At 41.2% G+C, this 20058-nt stretch overlaps 1 protein-coding gene across 8 annotated transcripts in view; it reads right to left on the bottom strand.

Moving 5' to 3' along the window:
• ARL15 (ADP ribosylation factor like GTPase 15) overlaps positions 1 to 20058 on the bottom strand; it is a 281674-nt gene that overhangs the window by 26256 nt on the left and 235360 nt on the right. The window contains exon 8 of one of the 8 annotated variants that reach the window (XM_054002689.1): positions 7728 to 7830. The exons of the other annotated variants lie outside the window; for them this stretch is intronic. Within the exon in view, the coding sequence (XP_053858664.1) occupies positions 7783 to 7830 (48 nt within the window). The 3' untranslated portion in view covers positions 7728 to 7782. Of the gene's footprint in view, positions 1 to 7727; positions 7831 to 20058 lie in introns of those variants that run through there. 8 annotated transcript variants of the gene reach the window in all.

Genomic DNA, 20058 nt, shown 5'->3' with positions numbered 1-20058 from the left:
AAGCATCTGGAGGCAGGTGCTATGTCCTAGTAATGCCCCAATTATCATGACTGTACCAATGAAAAACAAAAGCAGATACCTGTCAAGTGATTCTAGCACAAACGGAAACGTAGCTTTTGAAAGCTGACAGCTCCTTCCCTCCACCTTTGGATGTGACTTGCTGTTTTACCAACAGCCCCTAGCATTACACCTGGGGTAAGCACTGCACTGAAAATGAAATCAACATAGCAAATGTATAGCTGACACTAACTTTTTATGGGGATGAGAAGATTAATATCATTTTATTAAAATAACTTAATGCAACAGATTTTTTTAAGCATTCTCTGCTTACCTTAGACAGTTACCTGTCTATTCAAAATTGGGGTCTAATAGAAGTAAAATCCCCTCTTTAAATTCTGAGGTTCTGGTGCTCAACATAAGTCAGAAATCCGCACATTTGCAATTCCTAATTTCATTTACTTTACATTAGAAATCATAGGCTAAGTTTGCTGACTACTAGTGACAAACTAAAAGGTTATAACCACTAGCTTTTACGGAACATATTCAAAATTGGTACCATTTTACCACTTCCTGATAATGAATTATTACATATGTCGACAGCTAAAATGACCATAACTAAATACTCCTTACCAAACCAGGAAAGATTCTATATATTGAAGCTAACAAGTTTAAATTTCAAGCTCACATATGAGAAACAACCAATTATCCTGTCTGAAACACAGGCTTATAAAACTCTCAGTTACGTGTAAAATGGTCTGCTACACACGAGTAAGATGTTGTTTAAATGAGTTGTTTGACTAGATGCATTCACCATGAAATTGATTCTTTTAAAGCATTATTTTTAAACTTGATACAAGTTAACTGCATAAACTGAAAATGGGAAAAATCTGGCATTATAAAGCGTAAGTTGCAGTATGAGATTAGTATTTTATGAGGTCAAGGGTTACTTGAATGAGAAACCCATCAAAAACAAATAGCCATTTGTGAGGCAGTAATTGAAAGGTTTAATATTATTAAACTATTCTGCTATTTCTAGGCCAAGATGTATAGTATATTATCTACTGTTATATCACCACTGCCTGTGCAACTCCAAAGTATTACAAAGGCAATAAAACAACAAATAGAACATCTTTCAACCACTAACGCCAAAAATAAATCTGAGTTGTGATTTTTCTATAGTCTGAAAGTAGCACTATATAATAGATTTTTTCTTGGCACTTCCAGTTAGATTTAGTATTACTCTCCTGTTATGCCTATTATTCAGTGAGTGGCATAAGGGGATAACCAGCAACAGGTTACTGAATATTCTTCAATCTCCAGCTCAGAGACACAGTTTTCAGCCTTACATGGTCCAGATTTCAAAGAAAGAGAAACTATTGCAAGGACATAATGAATTTAAGTATATGTATATATATATATATATAAATATCACTAAAAATATGTTCTTAAATAACATTTTAGATTTGATTTTTTAGCACAGTCCTATATAAAGAGACAGACAGATCATGCCAGTTTTACAGAAAATACTAGAAATTGCAAACTAATGTTTTATGTTTGCTTCCATAACTGAAAAATGGTCCAATTGTTTTATAGTGAATCAGTGTACTAATGGTATGCTGCTAATAATTCAGATGCTTCAGTGACTTATAACAAAAAAGGTCTACTTGGTAAAGAGCTAGAATTTGATATATTAATAATGTAATGTTTCCACCTGTCTTCTCACTAAAGAAATCACCTCCTTATAAGATGAAGCATTAACAACATTTCTTTTAAAAATTAACATTACAAAGTGTTTTACACATTGCTCCAGAAAAGTGGGAAAAGATGCAATGCTTCCTACTGCAATACTGTTTTGGAGATGGATCAAATTTTTGAGACTCCAAATAAATATTTGCACATTGTACAGCAATTTACTCAACATGCAGTGAAGAGTGCCACCAGCCACACTGTTTTATAAGACCAGTTGCAGACAGATTAATAGAAATGAGAGTGTCATCATCATGTCAGTCAGACCACAGGCAGTGCAGCAGGAATTGGAGAGGGTAAGTAGAGATCAGCCATATAAAAAGACTTTAGATTACTTAAAAGCAATAAAACATCCTGCTTCTAAAGATGTCTAATCCATGACAGCAAAAATTACTTCATATTTTAAAAATTCCAGTCCAGCTGGTAGTGCATCAGCTTGATGTTTGCCAGCTAGAAAGCACAAATCTGCAAAATATCCTTAAACATTTGAAGAAGAGTACACTGAAAAGTGAACAATGCTTAGAAAAATCAAGACTGAACAGCAATATCTGTAACAGAAAACAAAACATGTTTCCTTTGTTTCCTTCACAAGAGTTTAAATGTATTAACAGTATTTATCAGTAAAAAGAAGGTATAAATTAAATCACCTGGGTTTACATTAAAGACAAGCATGGAGAAAGAAGTACAACTGGATCCTATAAAAAATCCACTGTCCTGTGGTCTGATTAGATCTTCAGCTGTTTTTGTGGGAGGGAAGAGAGCAATTACTATTGAGAGAGAATTCTTATTGAATTATCAATAAGAGAGCTCATTTCATACAAAACATTATACTGTTCTAATTATATAGCCCGGGCACTCACAAGGCATATACATATATATATACATATATATATACATATATATATATATATATATATATATATACCAATCCTTATTTCTGTGAACACTCTGTCACTTACTTTGCCAATGAATTTTCTAACCTAAAGGGCAAACACAAACAGTTCAATTATTTTCTTTTCAGTATCCAGAGTATATGATTGATCAGCTAAGTTGTTTGATTTGGCTTTTTCATTAGATGACATTTTAAAGCACGTCATTAACAAGAATAAACAACAACACTCATGTTTGTGCACAAATACCCTAATACCCTGAATAACGTGCAACTTCTCCATCTTCTTTTCACTACAAACATTCAGAGATATTAAGTTTATTATCAGTTATGCAGTTAATTCATTCTTGATATAGCAGTGTAAGAAAGGTACTGGATTGCATTTTAGATATCAACTACACCTTAGTCTACAAGCAAGAACACCACAGCTTGTATCATATAAAAACATAAAGTGACATTATCATTAAAATGGCTCCCCAAAAATGCACAGCTGAAGCAAAAGGAGAAATACAATGTCTTGTTAATGTCCTATTCAATACTGTTATGTCTTGTTATGCTCTACCAGTATCTTGATGGGCTATAAAGAAGTAAAATCACTTGGCAAAAATGTTTTATTAATAGAGCAGTCCATCTACCTATAACCAGTACCAATATGCAAAACACCTAGCAGAATAGAAACATATTTTATGGGAAAAAACCCCAAACATTTATGGTCTTACACTTTGATATTAGCACATACTTAGCACTTACACTTTGCAAGACACTGTGACACCACAATGTTGTAGACTACACTCTGTCTGATACAGACAAATCTGGAACATTTTGAACCTAGTTCATGCTTAAAGCTGATAGCATTAAGAAGAAGGAAACAGCGTGGAGAAAAATTAGCAGAGACATCAAAAAGACAGACAAAAATAATCCCTTTGCTTACAATTGCTAGCATTAATATATTTTACAGCCATGGTCTAGGCCACCTTCCTGCAGAAGGAAGCTAGTGCAAGGAAGTGAAGGTCAAACCTAGAGTGACATGGTTCACTGAATGACCAAACAGAGGTCTACATATTTCCCTTATGGCTGCTGGCACCGGTTTTGGCCTAGAAGCCTCTAATGAACAAAGAGAGCTCTGATCCCTTCTGGAGCCATTCATATGTGATTAAGATCCAACAATAAAGCACTTTGATCCACTGAATTACAGAAAGATTGGATGTTTCCTGAAGAAGTCATTTCGGGTGAAAAGGAAACAGAAGAAAAGAAGAAAATTTTCCTGATGAGGTCAAACTTACTAAGACAGCACTCTTCGCACTTTTGACATTCATTGCATTCTCTTGAGATTTTTGAAGCTTTGGAAAGATGACAGATGACTGAGGTAAGGAAAAGAGGAGTGAACTGTGGCATCAGTGTCTCAAACTCAAAGAATAAAACTCAAAGAATAAATTTAACTTTTTGAAGATGGAATAAGATTCATTTTCAAGAGAAGGAAATTGAGTTAAGTAATGCAAGGCAAATTGCACCAAAGGAGGACATACAACCACTACAGCAAACTGGATGGCATCTTTCATAGATGATGAAAAGCTTGCAGCACTACAGTCAAAAATACATGCTTCCTTGTGCTGATGTAGCTGAAAACAGCAGGAGATATATGGGTAAGTCTATAAAAAAATCTCAGAGAATGAACACCTGGTTTCTTTAAAGTAATCTTTCTATCTTGACACCAATATACTTCACATAACCCAAGAGAATTAAAGGCCTGTTTGAAGTTAGAAGAGCATGTTCTTGACATACCATTTGGAGGAGTTTTTTAGTTTTTTTAGTTTTTTAGTTTTTTTAGTTTTTTTCAACAGACATAAGTATTAAGCACAGGTGATGGATTCAGATCCACAGGAATGAACGGAGGCTGGAATGTCTAGACAACCAGGAAAGCGTAACACAGGTGTGACAACTCTGCTTGACTATCACATTCCAACATTTTCAGTATAAACTAAATAACTTCCATCATCTGTTGATATAAAAGCAGAAGAGGAAAAACATATTTGGCTTTGTCTACTACAAATGTCTACTCCTAATAATTTATTTTGGAACCTAACTCTCCTGTTCATATTTGGGTTGGATGCTTCTAAGTCCACCTGGAAATGGCTCAGCTCTCTGGTTATCCAGGACAACAGTTCTTAGTTCATAAAACACTTCAAATTATTTGTCACTGGTATAGTCAGACTGCTCATACTTGAATGCTTTTCATGTGGCTGTCCTACTGGACTGCAGGTGATTTTTTGCTCAAAAAGAAAATCTTCATAGTTTAAATGTAAACTGTAACTTCTTGAATCCTTTGCTAATGTATGTGTTTTATGATTCCTCATGCACAAAACAAGCAACACACATTCTCTCTCCCCAGATGATTTTTAAAAACCAACAATGTAGAGCTGCACTGACAGCCAACTACCAAAACCAGGAAAGCTGAGGTGAAAGCAAAGGGAACCAACAAGGTAGTAACCCTGAAAGTAAAATCTAATGTCTGATTGTGATAAAAGGAGATTTGCCACCAGTCTTGTACCATGAAAGATAATATCACCCTCTATAAACTACTCAGTTTTATAGTGCTATAATGCCAGATGAATATTAAATAAATCTTGAACTATTATGTGCAGTACACATGGAAGGCAATTAAAGGTTAATATGCTCCTTAAAACAGTATGACTTAAAAATATATGTGAAAATAGCATTTTCCATCTCTAACAGATTGAGGTACAGTTTACCTATTTTGGAGTTCAAGTTATGGAAAAGTTTTACTTTTTCTGATGCCATAGGATTTTAGCTTTTATATTTTTCATATATTTGTAATCCTGTAATTCTTTAGTGTGTCACTCTAAACTCCATATTCAGTGTTAACTACTGTCTTCACATTTTGGTCAGACAAAACAATTCCTCTCTAGGCCTGGGAATCAAGGACACCTCACTGTCTCAGGCCCCAAGAAATGCAAACAAAAGTGAGCTGGGGGTAGGAGCAAACTTAGGGTAAATTACTTCATTACCTGAAATTGTAATTGGAGATTAACCTCCAATATGCAAATGGACCAAACTTATAAAAGTCTGAAAACCTGTGACCCATCATCCATTTTTGGGTGTAGTCCATGGGTGGGCTCTGTCTGCCCTAAATGTACCTGAAGGCCCTTCAGTAAGTATTACTGCTTTTTATTCTCTTAATTTTGTCTGGTTTCTGTTTTTAGGTAAGCCTGAAAAGGCATCATTCCTATCACACACCTACAGTATAGCATGTTCAGCAGACAGCTGATCAGCAAAATCTTCAGTAATTAATGTTTGATTACTCCTGGCATAATTTCTTCTGCTTCACAGAAGATAATCTCTAATTAATCATTTAATTTTAATCAACTAATTAAAAATGTATTAGATACCATTTGCTATTACAAGTCCATGAAAAGGAGACACTTTAACAAATCCATTAGACAAGTAGAGATACAATTTTTGGAGCTATAGAACTGTAGACAAAAAACCAGTCTCTTGAAAAACTGACAGTGGACTGACTTATGAATTAGCAGAGGGGCAGGAGTTTGGACAACAGCACTCTCCCATGACATTTACAAAGCTGCAGTTCATCAATATCACTGCTAAGAGCAGAGCTTGGTCTGACAAACCAAAACAACTTATTGACCCTACTTATAATTAACAACAAATTTTAATGGCAAGTAAGTAGTTAAGCCAGTTGCTAATTACTGCCAACCTGCAACTGGATGCAGCAACACACCTGTGCTTTCAAAACTTCCTACAGCTACATACATGTGGCTGAGATGTTTGACAGCCTAAGTGTGACTGCTCTTCTTCACCTTTAGGAGTTTTCCACTTTTCAAAGTGTCTGTACTGCAAAAGTACCCCACATATAATAGTGTGACAATTTTCATTATTTTCCATATATTCTCTGTCTTGGAAAGTCTGTTTTGTTCTTTTCTGGTGACTGAGGAATTGATTTTTTGACATTAGCTTTCACACAAAGAGAATAACTAACCTAAAGATTGTTAGATTATGATAATTACAAATTGCATACAGTGCTGCTGTGTAACTCTTAAAGAAGCTAAGTTATGCCCAGCTTCTTCAAGAGGCTTTCCCAGAAAGCCCTCTAACTTTCTTCCTCGTTTAAGTTCAAAGTAAAAGACATAGTAAACTTTTGACTGAACTTGTCTAAAATATATGTGGCAAAGCAGAGCTTTCACTTGGAGAGCTGCCAGCCCACCTTTGGCTCCCAGTGACAACCAAATACCTAGCTGCAGCTAGGTTGAAGGATGAGAATTTGGCATATCAACAGCAGTCAAATAGGAAAAAGTTTACTCCCAGGCTCCATAGCTAAATGATCACCATTTTAGCTTTGGCCACCTGGAATAAGGGAAGCAAGTTTTCTCAGTATTCACCAGCCATAAGCAAAGTGTGCTTCATTTCCTATTCAAATTTAACTGTAGCAGTAGAAAGGTCCACGTTAGTCAGGGACGAAGGTGCATGCTGCAAGACTGAAACCCTATACAAATGCTGGAGTCACAAAGGGTGACTAGAGACCCAGTTGTGGGCTTACATTAAAATCAAGTATGCCCAACAGAAATGAAAGAGAGCTAAGGGGTCTACACAGTTGTGGGATTTTTTTTGTTTCATTGTTATTTTTTGTTTGTTTGTTTTGGGATTTTTTTTGGGGGGGGGTTTGTTTGGTTTTTTTGGGAGGGTTGTTTCTTTTGGGACTTTTTGTTGGGGATTTTTAAGTGCAGGTGGGTTGTTTATTTGGGGGATTTTTTTTTTTTTTCTTTTTATTTGGTTGGGTTTTTTGGTTGGTTGTTGGTTGGTTGGTTGGCTGGTTGGTTGAGTTGGTTTTTTTTTTTTTTCATTTTCTTGTTTCCATAAGTCAGCTCAGGAGAGAACCCAGGAAGGCAGGAATAGATGAAGAAATAGTGAAGGAGGTATATAGCAAAAGAAAGATATATTCCATTAGAAACAGAGGAAAAGACACCAAACTCAAATTAGAAAGTTCAAATCATGATTAATTTCAGATTAATTTTGTTTACTAGAAATTGCAAGAGGTCAGTATGAACCATTATTGCATAAAACCTCCATCTTCATTACAGCTACTCATTTCTCTCCAGTGTTTCCCATTCATTTCAGCTGAAATCTTTCATTCCATAAAGTCCGTATTTTGGGTCATAAACCTGGGTTTAAAAAAAATTTTTTTTAAATAGTACTGAGATATTAAAAGACTATCATACTACTCCCTGTCTTTCAGACCAACCTGAATCTAGAAAAGCTTCAATGTGAGTGGTGTTTTTATAATTCATGCTTACTTATTAATGCAAGTACCAACTGCAAACATCTGTACTATCCACTCTAGTTCAACAATACCACTTCCAAATGCAAATCATCGCCATGATATACCTTGAAAGTGTTATGTGTAATAGGCATAATTCGTGCCTATAAAATAATATATAGATAGGAGTTTTTATATGACAAAAATATAGCAAGCAAGCCAGGGCAGAAGGAGGGGGAAGGTTGTATCATGTATGTCAAAACCATTGCTGATAAGGCTTCATTTACAAGTTAATACATGTAGCAAGCTTGGAGATGAGTCGTTTCTTGAGATGATCTAGGAACTCCCAGACGATGATTGTCCCGACAACTACCCAAGATTAATGTCACTGGAACCACCAAGAGATACATCTCAATGCCAGGTTCCGGTAACTCCATCATCAAAGTGCATCTCTTCCCGGACCTCGGATTGTTCAACCCGGCACAGAGAAAAGAGACTTTATGAATATGTGGGACTTTGAATGGAAAGAAAAGGCTGATCGCCAAAATCCTGGCCTCGAGCAAAATAAACTGTATAAAAACTGCTCGCACAAGACTGGTGGTGTGAAGCATAGGAGACACCCTCTGCTATAGTGGTTGAACCTGTGTCTTACCCAGCGCTGATCCCGGGCTCGGCTCTGTCCTTTTCTTTGTGGCTGGCTCAGATAGAATTTGATCCTTGTAATAAAATGTATTGTTTTTTTTCTTTTAATTTGGCTGAGTCAATTTTTACCTATAACAATCTTGGTGAGCCCAATGTGATCTGATTTGGGCCATCCAAGGGCTCCCTGTCCTCGGTCCGGGCGGCACCCCACTGATTTCAGTGGCCAGACGGGATCGGGAAACCTGCGGAACCAATCAGACCCCGAATTAAAAGCTAAAGAGAAAGCCACAATCAGAAAAGGGGATAAAAACGGGCCCAGAGCTCTCAGGAACTCAGAGCAGAATCTCCAAGTCCGCAGTTTAATTTTTTTCACTCGTAAAAATCTACGTGCACGAAGAATCCACACAAGAAAAAGGACCATAAGTATTGCGTAGTTGGGTGGGGTGTGATCAGATGTGTGTGTGAGACGTGACATCATCATGGAGCGAGAGTGGATCCCAAAATCACAGTTCCACTCTTCTGCGAGGAAAGTGGTCAGTTGCGGGGGAAGCGATTGAAACTGGGGAAACTCACATCACATAATAAAGCCTGCAACTCAAAGGGGGGTTCAGGGGTCCGGTCATGGGAGGATCGGAGGAGGAAGGAGCATTCTCGGATACTCGAGGATTGGAAAACCCCTTCGACCTGGGACTTAGAAGTCCAGGAAAAAAAAAAAAGGTAAGAGAGCTCATTTTTAGCAGCCAAAAACCCACAGATCGGTTCGCTGTGTGGCTGGTAGGCTGATAAGACTTGGTCAAGCCACACGCGCTGTGACGACAGGCTGGTTTTGGAGTCATTTTCAGGGATCGACACAGAGGTATGGTAAGGAGATTCTAAAAATGGGTCAAAAGAAAAGCAAGATCCAGGGAAAAAACCCAGAGAAATCAGGGGGGTCAAACAAGGGAAAGAGGGACAGTGTGCCCGAGATCCCAAGAGAAAGCCCCCTGGGATGGATGTTGGAACATTGGGAAGAATGTCCTGCAAGGCAGGGAAAATTAAAGGAGAAAATATTATTGTGTAGAAGTATGGGGGGGCCTGGAAATCGGGAGGGGTACGTTTTGGCCCATACACAGCACTTTTGACATGAGAATGTGCCAAGCCCTATTTGACCATCTATACAGGGAAAACGGGCCGGACAGTGAAGAAATGAAATATACCAGGTTGTGGGAATACTCTAGTACGAGACTATTCCCAGTTAAGACCTCTGGCAACAAGGTAAGTCCTAGCAGTGCATGGGAACCCCTAGAGAATCTCCCGCCACCATATCAGGTCCCTCCTCCTCAGGCACAAGCCCCCATACCCGCCTCCGCAGCCCCCCCATCGCAACCCACACAGGCATCAGCACCGCCACTTAGTACACAGCCCGCAGCACCAGCGGTCTTGGATGCACTGGGACCTTCCCAACCCCCGCTCCCCATACAACACACGGGTGACTTTAGCCACACACTCTACACTGGGGGATCTGCATCTCCTCCTGCCAGTAGAACCTGGTGGAAAACGAGGAGGGATAACACTGTTGAGGATGATAGACCCAACCTCTACCCTCTAAGGGAAGTACCCACCGCTCCTGGAGTTATCGGATACATAAACATACCAATTAACACGGGGGATGTCAGAGCTTTAAGAGGGAAATGGGAAAATTAATGGATGACCCTCTAGGAGTGGTGGAGAGGTTGGATGAGTTCTTGGGAAACAGCATTTATTCATATGATGATATCACCACTATATTAAGGTCTTTGTTCAATGCCGAGGAGCGGGATATGATAAGACAGGCTGCTATAAAGGACTGGGAATTCAGGAGCCCCCAGGGTGGGAGTGGGGCCATGAAATGGCCTGAACAGAGGTCACAGTGGAACGCCCAGGTGGAGGAGGACCGACTCAAAATGATAGGACTGAGGAACATGGTAATACAAGGTATCCGGGGGGCTGTGCCAAAGGGACAGAACACCAGTAAAGTGTTGGGGGAGTGTCAAGGGAGGGATGAGACGCCCACCGAATGGCTAGAGAGGCTTAGAAAAAGCCTCCAAATGTATTTGGGGATGGATCCTGACTCTCCCGTTGGGGGAATTTTGTTAAAAATTCAATTTGTGGCCAAATCATGGGAGGATATTCGGAAGAAATTGGAAAAAATCGAAAATTGGCAGGAGAAAAGCATGCAGGAATTGCTAAGGGAGGCTGAGAAGGTTTATATGAGATGAGAAGATGAGAGGCAAAAGGCACAGGCAAGGGTGTTGGTAGTGGCAGTCAGGGAAGCCCAAAAGCAGGAGCAAGTCAAAAACCCAGGGAAGCCAGCACAAGCCCACCGACCCCAAGGAAAGCCAAAGAAGGACACGAACAGAAAGGTAAGTGGCCCCGAGTGCTTTTACTGCAAACAGAGGGGGCACTTTGGAATGCAAGGATAAGGGATGAAACCATTTTTCAGGAGGATTAGAGGTGTCAGGGGCTCTATAATTTGGGGTCCAGAACATCTGGAGAGCCCTTGATAAAATTAAAAGTAGAACCCCAGAAATAGGAGCTGGATTTTTTTGGTTGATTCGGGAGCAGAAAGGACTACGGTCCAAAAACTGCCACCCGGGTGTACAAAAAGTAAAGATTCAATGGTGGTTATTGGGGCAAAAGGGGAAACTTTCAAGGTACCAGTGCTAAAGGATGTGGAAATAGAGTCTGAAAATAAAATCTGCCTCAGGAATATCTTATTGGTGGAGGAAGCGGAATATAATTTATAGGGGCGGGACTTGATGGTAGTCCTAGGAATCAATTTAATTGTACAGGAATCACAGCTCACAGTGAGTCTATATAAGTTAACTGTTGAAGATGGAAAAGAAATAAAGCCCAAGGTCTGGCACACTCAAGGGGAGGCGGGGAGGTTGGATAGGGAACCCATACACATTGAGATCGAGAGGCCGGAGGATCGTATACGGATCAAACAATATCCCATCCCCCTGGAAGGCAGACGGGGATTAAAACCTATAATAGAGGATTTAATCAAAAGGGGTATGCTGGAGCCTTGTATGTCAAGGCATAACACCCCTATACTGGCAGTGCAAAAATCAGATTACCAGGGAATTACCGCCTGGTGCAGGACCTGAGAGCCGTAAATCAGAGAAGAAAAACCTTGTTCCCTACGGTCTCAAACCCCTACACCTTGTTAAATAACATATCTCCGGAGGACACTTGGTATAGTGTCATAGATTTAAAGTATGCCTTCTGGACTCGCCCTTTAGCCAAGGAAAGTCGGGACTATTTTGCCTTCCAGTGGGAGGATCCGGAGACAAAAAGGAAGCAGCAACTAAGTTGGACCACCCTGCCACAAGTGTTTGTTGATTCACCGAATCTCTTCGGACAGGCCCTTGAAAAACTATTAAGTGAGTTCGTGCCAGCACAGGGGACCAAATTGCTGCAATATGTAGATGATCTGCTTATAGCTGGTCCCAAAGAGGAGGATGTAAGAGCTGGCACTATAGCTTTGTTAAATTTTCTGGGAGAGAAGGGGCTGAAGGTTTCAAAATCTAAACTACAGTTCATGGAGCCTGAGGTGAAATACCTCGGACATTGGCTGACAAAGGGTAAAAAGAAATTGGACCCAGACAGGATAGCAGGGATCCTCACCTTGCCTCCACCACAAAGAAGGAAGTTAGACAGCTACTGGGATTCTTGGGTTACTGCAGGCAATGGACTGAAGGTTACAGTGAGAAGGTAAGATTTCTTTATGAGAAGCTTACCACAGACAGGCTTAAGTGGACCAGAAAAGATGAGGAGGGCTTCAAAGAATTAAAGGAAACCCTCATGGCAGCCCTGGTATTAAGCCTCCGAGATGTAAAAAGGCCTTTCCAATTATTTGTGGATGTTAGCAATCACACTGCCCACGGTGTCCTAACTCAAGAATGGGCAGGGGCCAAAAAGCCGGTTGGGTTTGTATCAAAACTCCTGGACCCTGTGAGTAGTGGGTGGCCCACTTGCCTGCAAGCCATTGTGGCAGTGGCAATCTTAGTAGAGGAAGCCAAGAAAGTAACCTTCAGGCCCTCATTAGTAGTCTACACCCCCCACAATATAAGGAGTATCTTACAGCAGAAGGCAGATAAATGACTGACAGACACTAGGCTCCTAAAATATGAAGCCATCCTAATTCACTCTCATGAATTAGAGCTACAGACTACTTTGGCACAAAATCCTGCCCAGTTCATGTTTGGGGAAGCCACAGGAGTTCCATCTCACAATTGTGCTGAGATAGTGGAGTTACAAACCAAAATCAGACCTGACTTAGAGGAAGAAGAGCTATAGGAGGGGGAAAAATGGTTTGTGGACGGGTCAGCAAGGGTCATAGATGGGAAAAGGAAATCTGGGTATGCTGTAATAGATGGGAAGACTGGGGAGGTGGTAGAACCAGGACCCCTGAGTGCCAGCTGGTCAGCCCAAGCTTGTGAGCTCTATGCAGTATATAGGGCTTTACAGAAACTAAAAGGGAAAAGGGGAACAATCTTCACAGATTCAAAATATGCATTTGGGGTAGTTCACACCTTCGGGAAAATTTGGGAGGAAAGGGGACTGCTTAATACCCAGGGGCGAGGGTTGGTACATGAGGAATTAATCAGAAAAATCTTGGAGGCCATCAGGGGGCCGGAGGCGATTGCCATAGTCCACGTAAAAGGACATCAGACCGGGTTGCAGTTCAGAACCTGAGGAAACAACATAGCAGATAAGGAGGCAAAGAGCGCAGCTTTACTGAAGGTAAGCACTCCGGAGGTCGGGGGACCGGAAGTCCGAGAATAGTCCCCCCACCATCCCTCTCAAAAAGAAATTGAAGGATACCAGAAGATCGGGGGTCAACTGAGAGAAGGTAAGTGGCTATTGCCAGATGGGAGAGAATTACTGTCCAAAGATTATACCAGAAAAATACTGGGGAGGTTTCACCAACAGACACATTGGGGGGCCCAGGCACTCGCGGAACAATTCTTAAAATTCTTTGGGTGCAAAGGAATTTATGAATTGGCAAAGCAAGAGGTACAGGGGTGTTTGATTTGCCAAAAAGTTAATTGGGCAAAAGCCCGGCAGGCGGCATTGGGAAGTCGCCCTATAGCATACCGGCCTTTTGAGAGGATTCAGGTTGATTTTACTGATTTAATAAAAGCAGGGAGATATAAATTCCAACTGGTTATAGTGGATAAACTGACCCATTGGGTAGAAGCTTTTCCATGCTCCCAGGCTACAGCCCGAACAGTATCAAGGTTCTTGCTGGAAGAAATCATACTGCGATATGGGGTAGTAAATTGTATAGACTCAGATAAAGGGACTCACTTCACCTCAAAGGTAATTAAGCAATAGGTCGAGGTTCTGGGGATCCGTTGGGAGTATCACACCCCATGGCACCCCCAGAGCTCCGGACAAGTTGACAGAATGAACCAAACATTAAAGGCTCAATTACCAAAATTAATTATGGAAACCAAAATGTCCTGGGTAAAATGCCTCCCCTTAGCTCTGCTAAACATTCGGAACATGCCACACTCTGAGACGGGGCTCTCCCCTTTTGAAATGTTATATGGAATGCCATATGAACATGGCATGCCGGTAAGACATCCAAAAATAGAAGATGGGCAGCTACAGCCCTACCTCATAGCCATAAGCAAGAACCTTCAGGAATTACGGAAACAAGGAATAATAATGCAGAACACCCCCTTAGGCTTCTCCATACACAAAATACAACCTGGGGACAAGGTACTCATAAAAACATGGAGGGAGGCTACACTAGTACCTCACTGGGAAGGCACCTTTCTTGTTCTCCTGACCACAGATACGGCAGTACGAATGGCAGAGAAGGGGTGGACACATGCATCGCGAGTGAAGAAGGTGGAACTCCGGGAAGAGACACCAGAGTGGTGAGTCACCTCCCTCCCGGGAGACCTGAAATTAACCCTGCACCGGCCAAGTAAATGACCAATAGGGACCCGATAAGGTGCTCTGTACCAGATTGTGTGTGTTACCCATTCGTGCATTTTATTTGTGAATATTGTGGCGAGGTTTGGGTGAAGCACTGCATAAGGGGAAATTGGCCGGGAGGATTCTGTGATAAGTGTCAGGAGCAAGAACAGTATTTGACTAGCCATGTCTTAGAGCTCACTACAAGACTGGGGATAATAGAACAAGATTCTGCAATTTGGTTTTGCTTATTTCAAGACGGGCTGAGGGGTAAACTACAGTCAAAAGCCCAAATCATTGCTGTTGAGTGCCGAAGGTTAAACAAGGTACCCTTCTGCGCAGACGCTGTTAAGCTACACCGGTGGGGCATTTTCAAATGGAGGTATGCAGCTCGGTCCTGGCACGAAACCACAGACAGCTATGCCTGCTGCCAAGAAGATGGTTTGCCCCACCGCTGGTTGCCACCCAGTGGGCGTTGGTATAGGCAGAGGAATGTTAGTAGTGGGAGTAATCCTGATGTACCAGAGTCTAGCAATGTGCCTCAGCATTAGTATACCAATAAGCAACAACTCTGTCCTGAAGGGGCGGTGCCCCGACGGTAGGTGCAGACAAAGCGTACTGACTGTCCAAGTAGGACAGGGGGAGTTGGAGAGCCCGACATCCCCAGCCCCAAGAAACTGCAGCAGGGATGGAGTAAAGGAACTTTGTTCCCAGGACGGCACTCGACAGGGGGAAAACAAAATAAAAAGAACCAAATTCTATTTTCAAGAAGCGACACCTAAAGATGGGCAGTCAATACATAAAATACATAAGAGGAATGCTGAACCTGTCTCTCTCTCAGCCTGTGATAAGTGTAACTGTAGTGCATGGATTGGGGGGAAAAACAGAATCTGTGTTTGTAGCCTATTTCCAGGCAAACCCTCTGTGTTATGACAACAACCAGTTAGGAATGCGTGTAATGGGGGGGTAAGACATACTGGGTAGGGAAGAATTTGAATTATGAAAACAAGAAGTCCCTTAGAAATGAACCCGTTATCCTTGATCGTTTAGGAGATCGGGATGACCGAGCCTGCTTCCAATATGACAGAATATTTTGTTTTTCAAAGAATAGGGAGGGGGTGGACCCAGAAAGCAAAATAAAACAGGTCACACAAGAATTAAAAAGACAGGAGGCAGAAATGAGAAAGAGAAGAACGGAACAGGAAAGGTTAAAAACCTTAAAAGAACAATATGACCAGCTAGAGAAACAATACACCAATGGGGGCTTACCTGCATCAGATCAAAATTTATTTGTAGATCTAATGCAAGAAATTGCCACGGAATTAGGTCTGACAAATTGCTGGATCTACAGAGGACTCAAGTCCGCAGAGAAGTGGCCATGGAAAGGTGAGGGTTTAGCACCGGAGCAATTGTTAAAATGGGAGGATACCAAAACTCCAAGCATAACCCAGAGACCTGAGGGATGGATCTTAGACAAAAGGGTAACTGGAATATTCTGCCTCAGCCGGGAGTGGAAAGAATACACTGAAGTGGTGGGGTACACCCCATGTATGTCCACTTTAACTGTGAATTCTTTTAATAAAAGCCGGATCTGGCAGCCAGAAAGTCCAACAGGATACTGGAGTCGAGAAAAAGGGGGTCAGTGTGAATGGAATTATAAGATCGGACTCTGTTGGAACAAAAGCCCTGGAGCTAACCCCTACCAGTCCTTAAGTGGATTAAGTAAATTCTGGAAAGAACCTGAAAGCACAGAAACTAAGTGGAAAGCCCCGAATGGTTTATATTTGATTTGTGGAAAGAAGGCATATAGTGAGTTACCTCAGTGATGGAAGGGATCATGTATGGTAGGATTAATAAGACCTGTTTTCTTTACCCTCTGTCGCTCTGAACACAGCTCACTAGGGGCTCCATCCTACGAGTCCTTAAGCAGGAGAAAGAGGAGTTTGAAAAATAAATTCCCTATCTTTGGTGGGGGTCAGACCTGGGGTGAGGAACAGTGGCCTGCAGAGAGGATAATAGAATACTATGGTCCTGCTACATGGGCCCAGGATGGGACCTGGGGGTACAGGACCCCGATCTACTTATTACACCGCCTAATAAGACTACAGGCTATGGTGGAAATTGTATCCAACCACACCTCAGATGCCCTTGAACTACTGTCCAAGCAGCACTCCCAGATGAGAGCTTTTGTATACCAAAATAGGATAGCTCTCGACTATTTGCTGGCTGAGGAAGGAGGAGTTTGTGGGAAATTTAATGAATCAGAATGTTGCATAGAAATTGATGTCTATGGAGAAACTATTAGAGACCTAGCAACTGAAATCAATAGCGCATGTTCCTGTACAAAAGTGGAATTCAATACTCCAAGCGTCCTGGTGGGATCATTTATTTGAAGGAGTTTGGTGGAAGAAATTAATATATTTTATTGTATGCTCCGTGGCTGGAATCATGTTCTTGCCCTGCTTAATAACCTGTTTTATCAGGTTAATCCACTCAGTAGTACAGGGGATGCAGGTGGCAGCCCTGCCCACGGGTCCAGAATGTGCTACAGGAAAATTCAACCAGGTATCAAAAATCATGAAATTAGAAGAAGAAAACCCACACAGCCAAGCAGCTGAGGCCTTGGCCAGGCTTGAAGAACAAACAAACTTTACCAAGGAATTCCCAGGGAAGAATGGGGCAATGACATCTCAAAGAACTAAGAAAATTCAGATATTAGGAGGTGACCAAAAAGGGATTAACAGGGGAATCACTAAATGTAGATTTTTTAGAAAGGCATGAATTAAGGTGTTAATATAGAAGGGGAGGGATTGTTATGTGTAATAGGCATAATTCATGCTTATAAAGTAATATATAGATAGGAATTTTTATATTACAAAAATATAGCAAGCAAGCCAGGGCAGAAGGAGGGGGAAGGTTGTATCATGTATGTCAAAACCATTGCTGATAAGGCTTCATTTACAAGTTAATACATGTAGCAAGCTTGGAGATGAGTCGTTTCTTGAGATGATCTAGGAACTCCCAGACGATGATTGTCCCGACAACTACCCAAGATTAATGTCACTGGAACCACCAAGAGATACATCTCAATGCCAGGTTCCGGTAACTCCATCATCAAAGTGCATCTCTTCCCGGACCTCGGATTGTTCAACCCGGCACAGAGAAAAGAGACTTTATGAATATGTGGGACTTTGAATGGAAAGAAAAGGCTGATCGCCAAAATCCTGGCCTCGAGCAAAATAAACTGTATAAAAACTGCTCGCACAAGACTGGTGGTGTGAAGCATAGGAGACACCCTCTGCTATAGTGGTTGAACCTGTGTCTTACCCAGCGCTGATCCCGGGCTCGGCTCTGTCCTTTTCTTTGTGGCTGGCTCAGATAGAATTTGATCCTTGTAATAAAATGTATTGTTTTTTTCTTTTAATTTGGCTGAGTCAATTTTTACCTATAACAAAAGCATGGCTAATCAAACAATATGGTGACATTTACCATCCTCATACTCAGTTACAGGATCTAATATTCAGGAGGAATAATTCTATATATAATTCTAAAGGAACACCTAGAGTGCTACAGATAATAATATATATCATCTATAGAGAGGAGGTTAAAGATTTGAACCATGTCTTCAATATTAAAATTCAGATCTTGGAATATTTTTTAACATAAACATAACTGTTGAGCACTGTGAGTTCAGCAAATTTGGTTTTTCTACTTCTATACCACTTGGTTTCATTCTAAGGGGGCCTACATCTAAATAATGCCCACTACTTTGGGCATCACTTAAGGAGGCATAAACAAGCTTTAGAATTAACACAAATTACAATAGGGATACCAGCTCTCTTTCTCAAAAATACTATTGAATTCTTGAAGACTGTTGTGCAAGAATACTATCTCATGCCCAAGATATTAATGAAGGAAATGTCATCTATTTTCATGAGCTAAATAAGTACTGTTTTCCCAGTTTTGCAGAGGGAAACCAGAAAGGAAAGATTACAATCCTGAAATGGCAAGTTACTTCACCAAGTGTTTGATTACCAGTTTTGAGCAGTCCCATCCAGATGGGTAAATACTTCACTTCTAACTTGCAAGCAATTTTTTCCAATTTTTCCCAGCCACCCCCTTCCCAAGTATGTTGGAATAAGCTCAGCCAGGTAATGGCTAGCCAGAAGAAAAACAACATTTCTTTTTAGGAACCCTCACCAGCTCAGACTTGTTCTTTTCTGAGTCTGTGCCTTGGAGAAGTTCAGGAAACTTGTCATTTCTACACAGTAACTGCCTCCTAAAATAGATTCACCTACAAACAGGCTCTGGCAGCACCTGAATCTGGCACATCTTATGACCCCAGAAGGGGAATGACACTGGTGAGTTGGTGAGGAGCTGTGACATGTTTTTGGGTTTTCCTTAGAACCCCTTGTCTTTTGGGAAATCATGAGGAATTATTAGTGCTAGTGCTTATCACCTAGCTATTTAATAAATTCCTTACAAAGGAGCGAATACATCCAAATTCTCACTCAATTAGCTAGCCAAAAGTTAGACTGACAGGTAGGGAATAATAGAAAAAGATGTAGAGGGTTGGTTTCCTTGGAGGACCAAGGAGGATCTATCTCTCTTTAGATCATCTCTTTAGATGCACAGAATGGCCTGGGCTGGAAGGCACCTTACTTACAGCCACCAGGTACTTACAGCCACCTTGCCATGGGGATGGATGCCATCCACTAGCCTAGAGTGCTCAGAGCTCCATCCAACCTGAACATTTGTGGATTATTCACAACTTGTCTGATCAACCTGTTCCAGTGCTTCACTGTCCTCACAGTAAAGAATTTCTTCCTAATACCTATTATAAACCTACTCTTTTCTCAGTTTAAAGTCATTCCCTCTTGTCCTGTCACTACATGACCTTGTAAAATGTCCCCCTCCATATTTCTTTAGGCTCCATTCAGAGACTAAGAGGACACAATTTGGTGACCTCAGAGACTTCTCATTTCCAGACTGAAAAATCCCAATTCTTTTAACTTTCCACATAACATATATGTTCCAGCCCTCCAATCACCTTGGTGACCTCCTCTGGACCTTCTCTAACAAGCTGGTGTCCTTATGCTGAGGATCCCAGAGCTGGATCCAGCACTCCAGGTGGACTCTCACGAGGGCAGAGGGGCAGAATCCCCTCCCTCCACTGCTGCCCACACTGCTCTGGATGCAGCCCAGGACACATTTGGCTTTCTGGGCTGTGAGTGCCATGGCCGGGCCATGTGCAGCCTCTCAGCCACCAGCACACCCAAGCCTTTCTGGGCAGGGCTGCTCTCATTTTGTTCATCCCCAGCCTGTGCTGATACCTGGGACTATCCTGACCCTGGTGCAGCACCAGCACTTGGTCTTGTTAAATCTCATAAGATTTCCATGGGCCAGCTTCTTGAGTTTGTCCAGATCAAATGTTGATCTGGTCAAAGCAGAAGCAGAAAATTACAGTAATTTAAAATAATGAAAAAATTAGGATTTTTTTATTAAGTACTTTCCCAGTATTTACTAATAAAATGAATTT

The sequence above is a fragment of the Vidua macroura genome, chromosome Z (assembly GCF_024509145.1).
Source record: "Vidua macroura isolate BioBank_ID:100142 chromosome Z, ASM2450914v1, whole genome shotgun sequence".
Classification (NCBI taxonomy): Eukaryota; Metazoa; Chordata; class Aves; order Passeriformes; family Viduidae; genus Vidua; species Vidua macroura.
The sequence above is the reverse complement of the archived record's forward strand: the minus strand, read 5'-3'. Positions and strand labels throughout refer to the sequence as shown.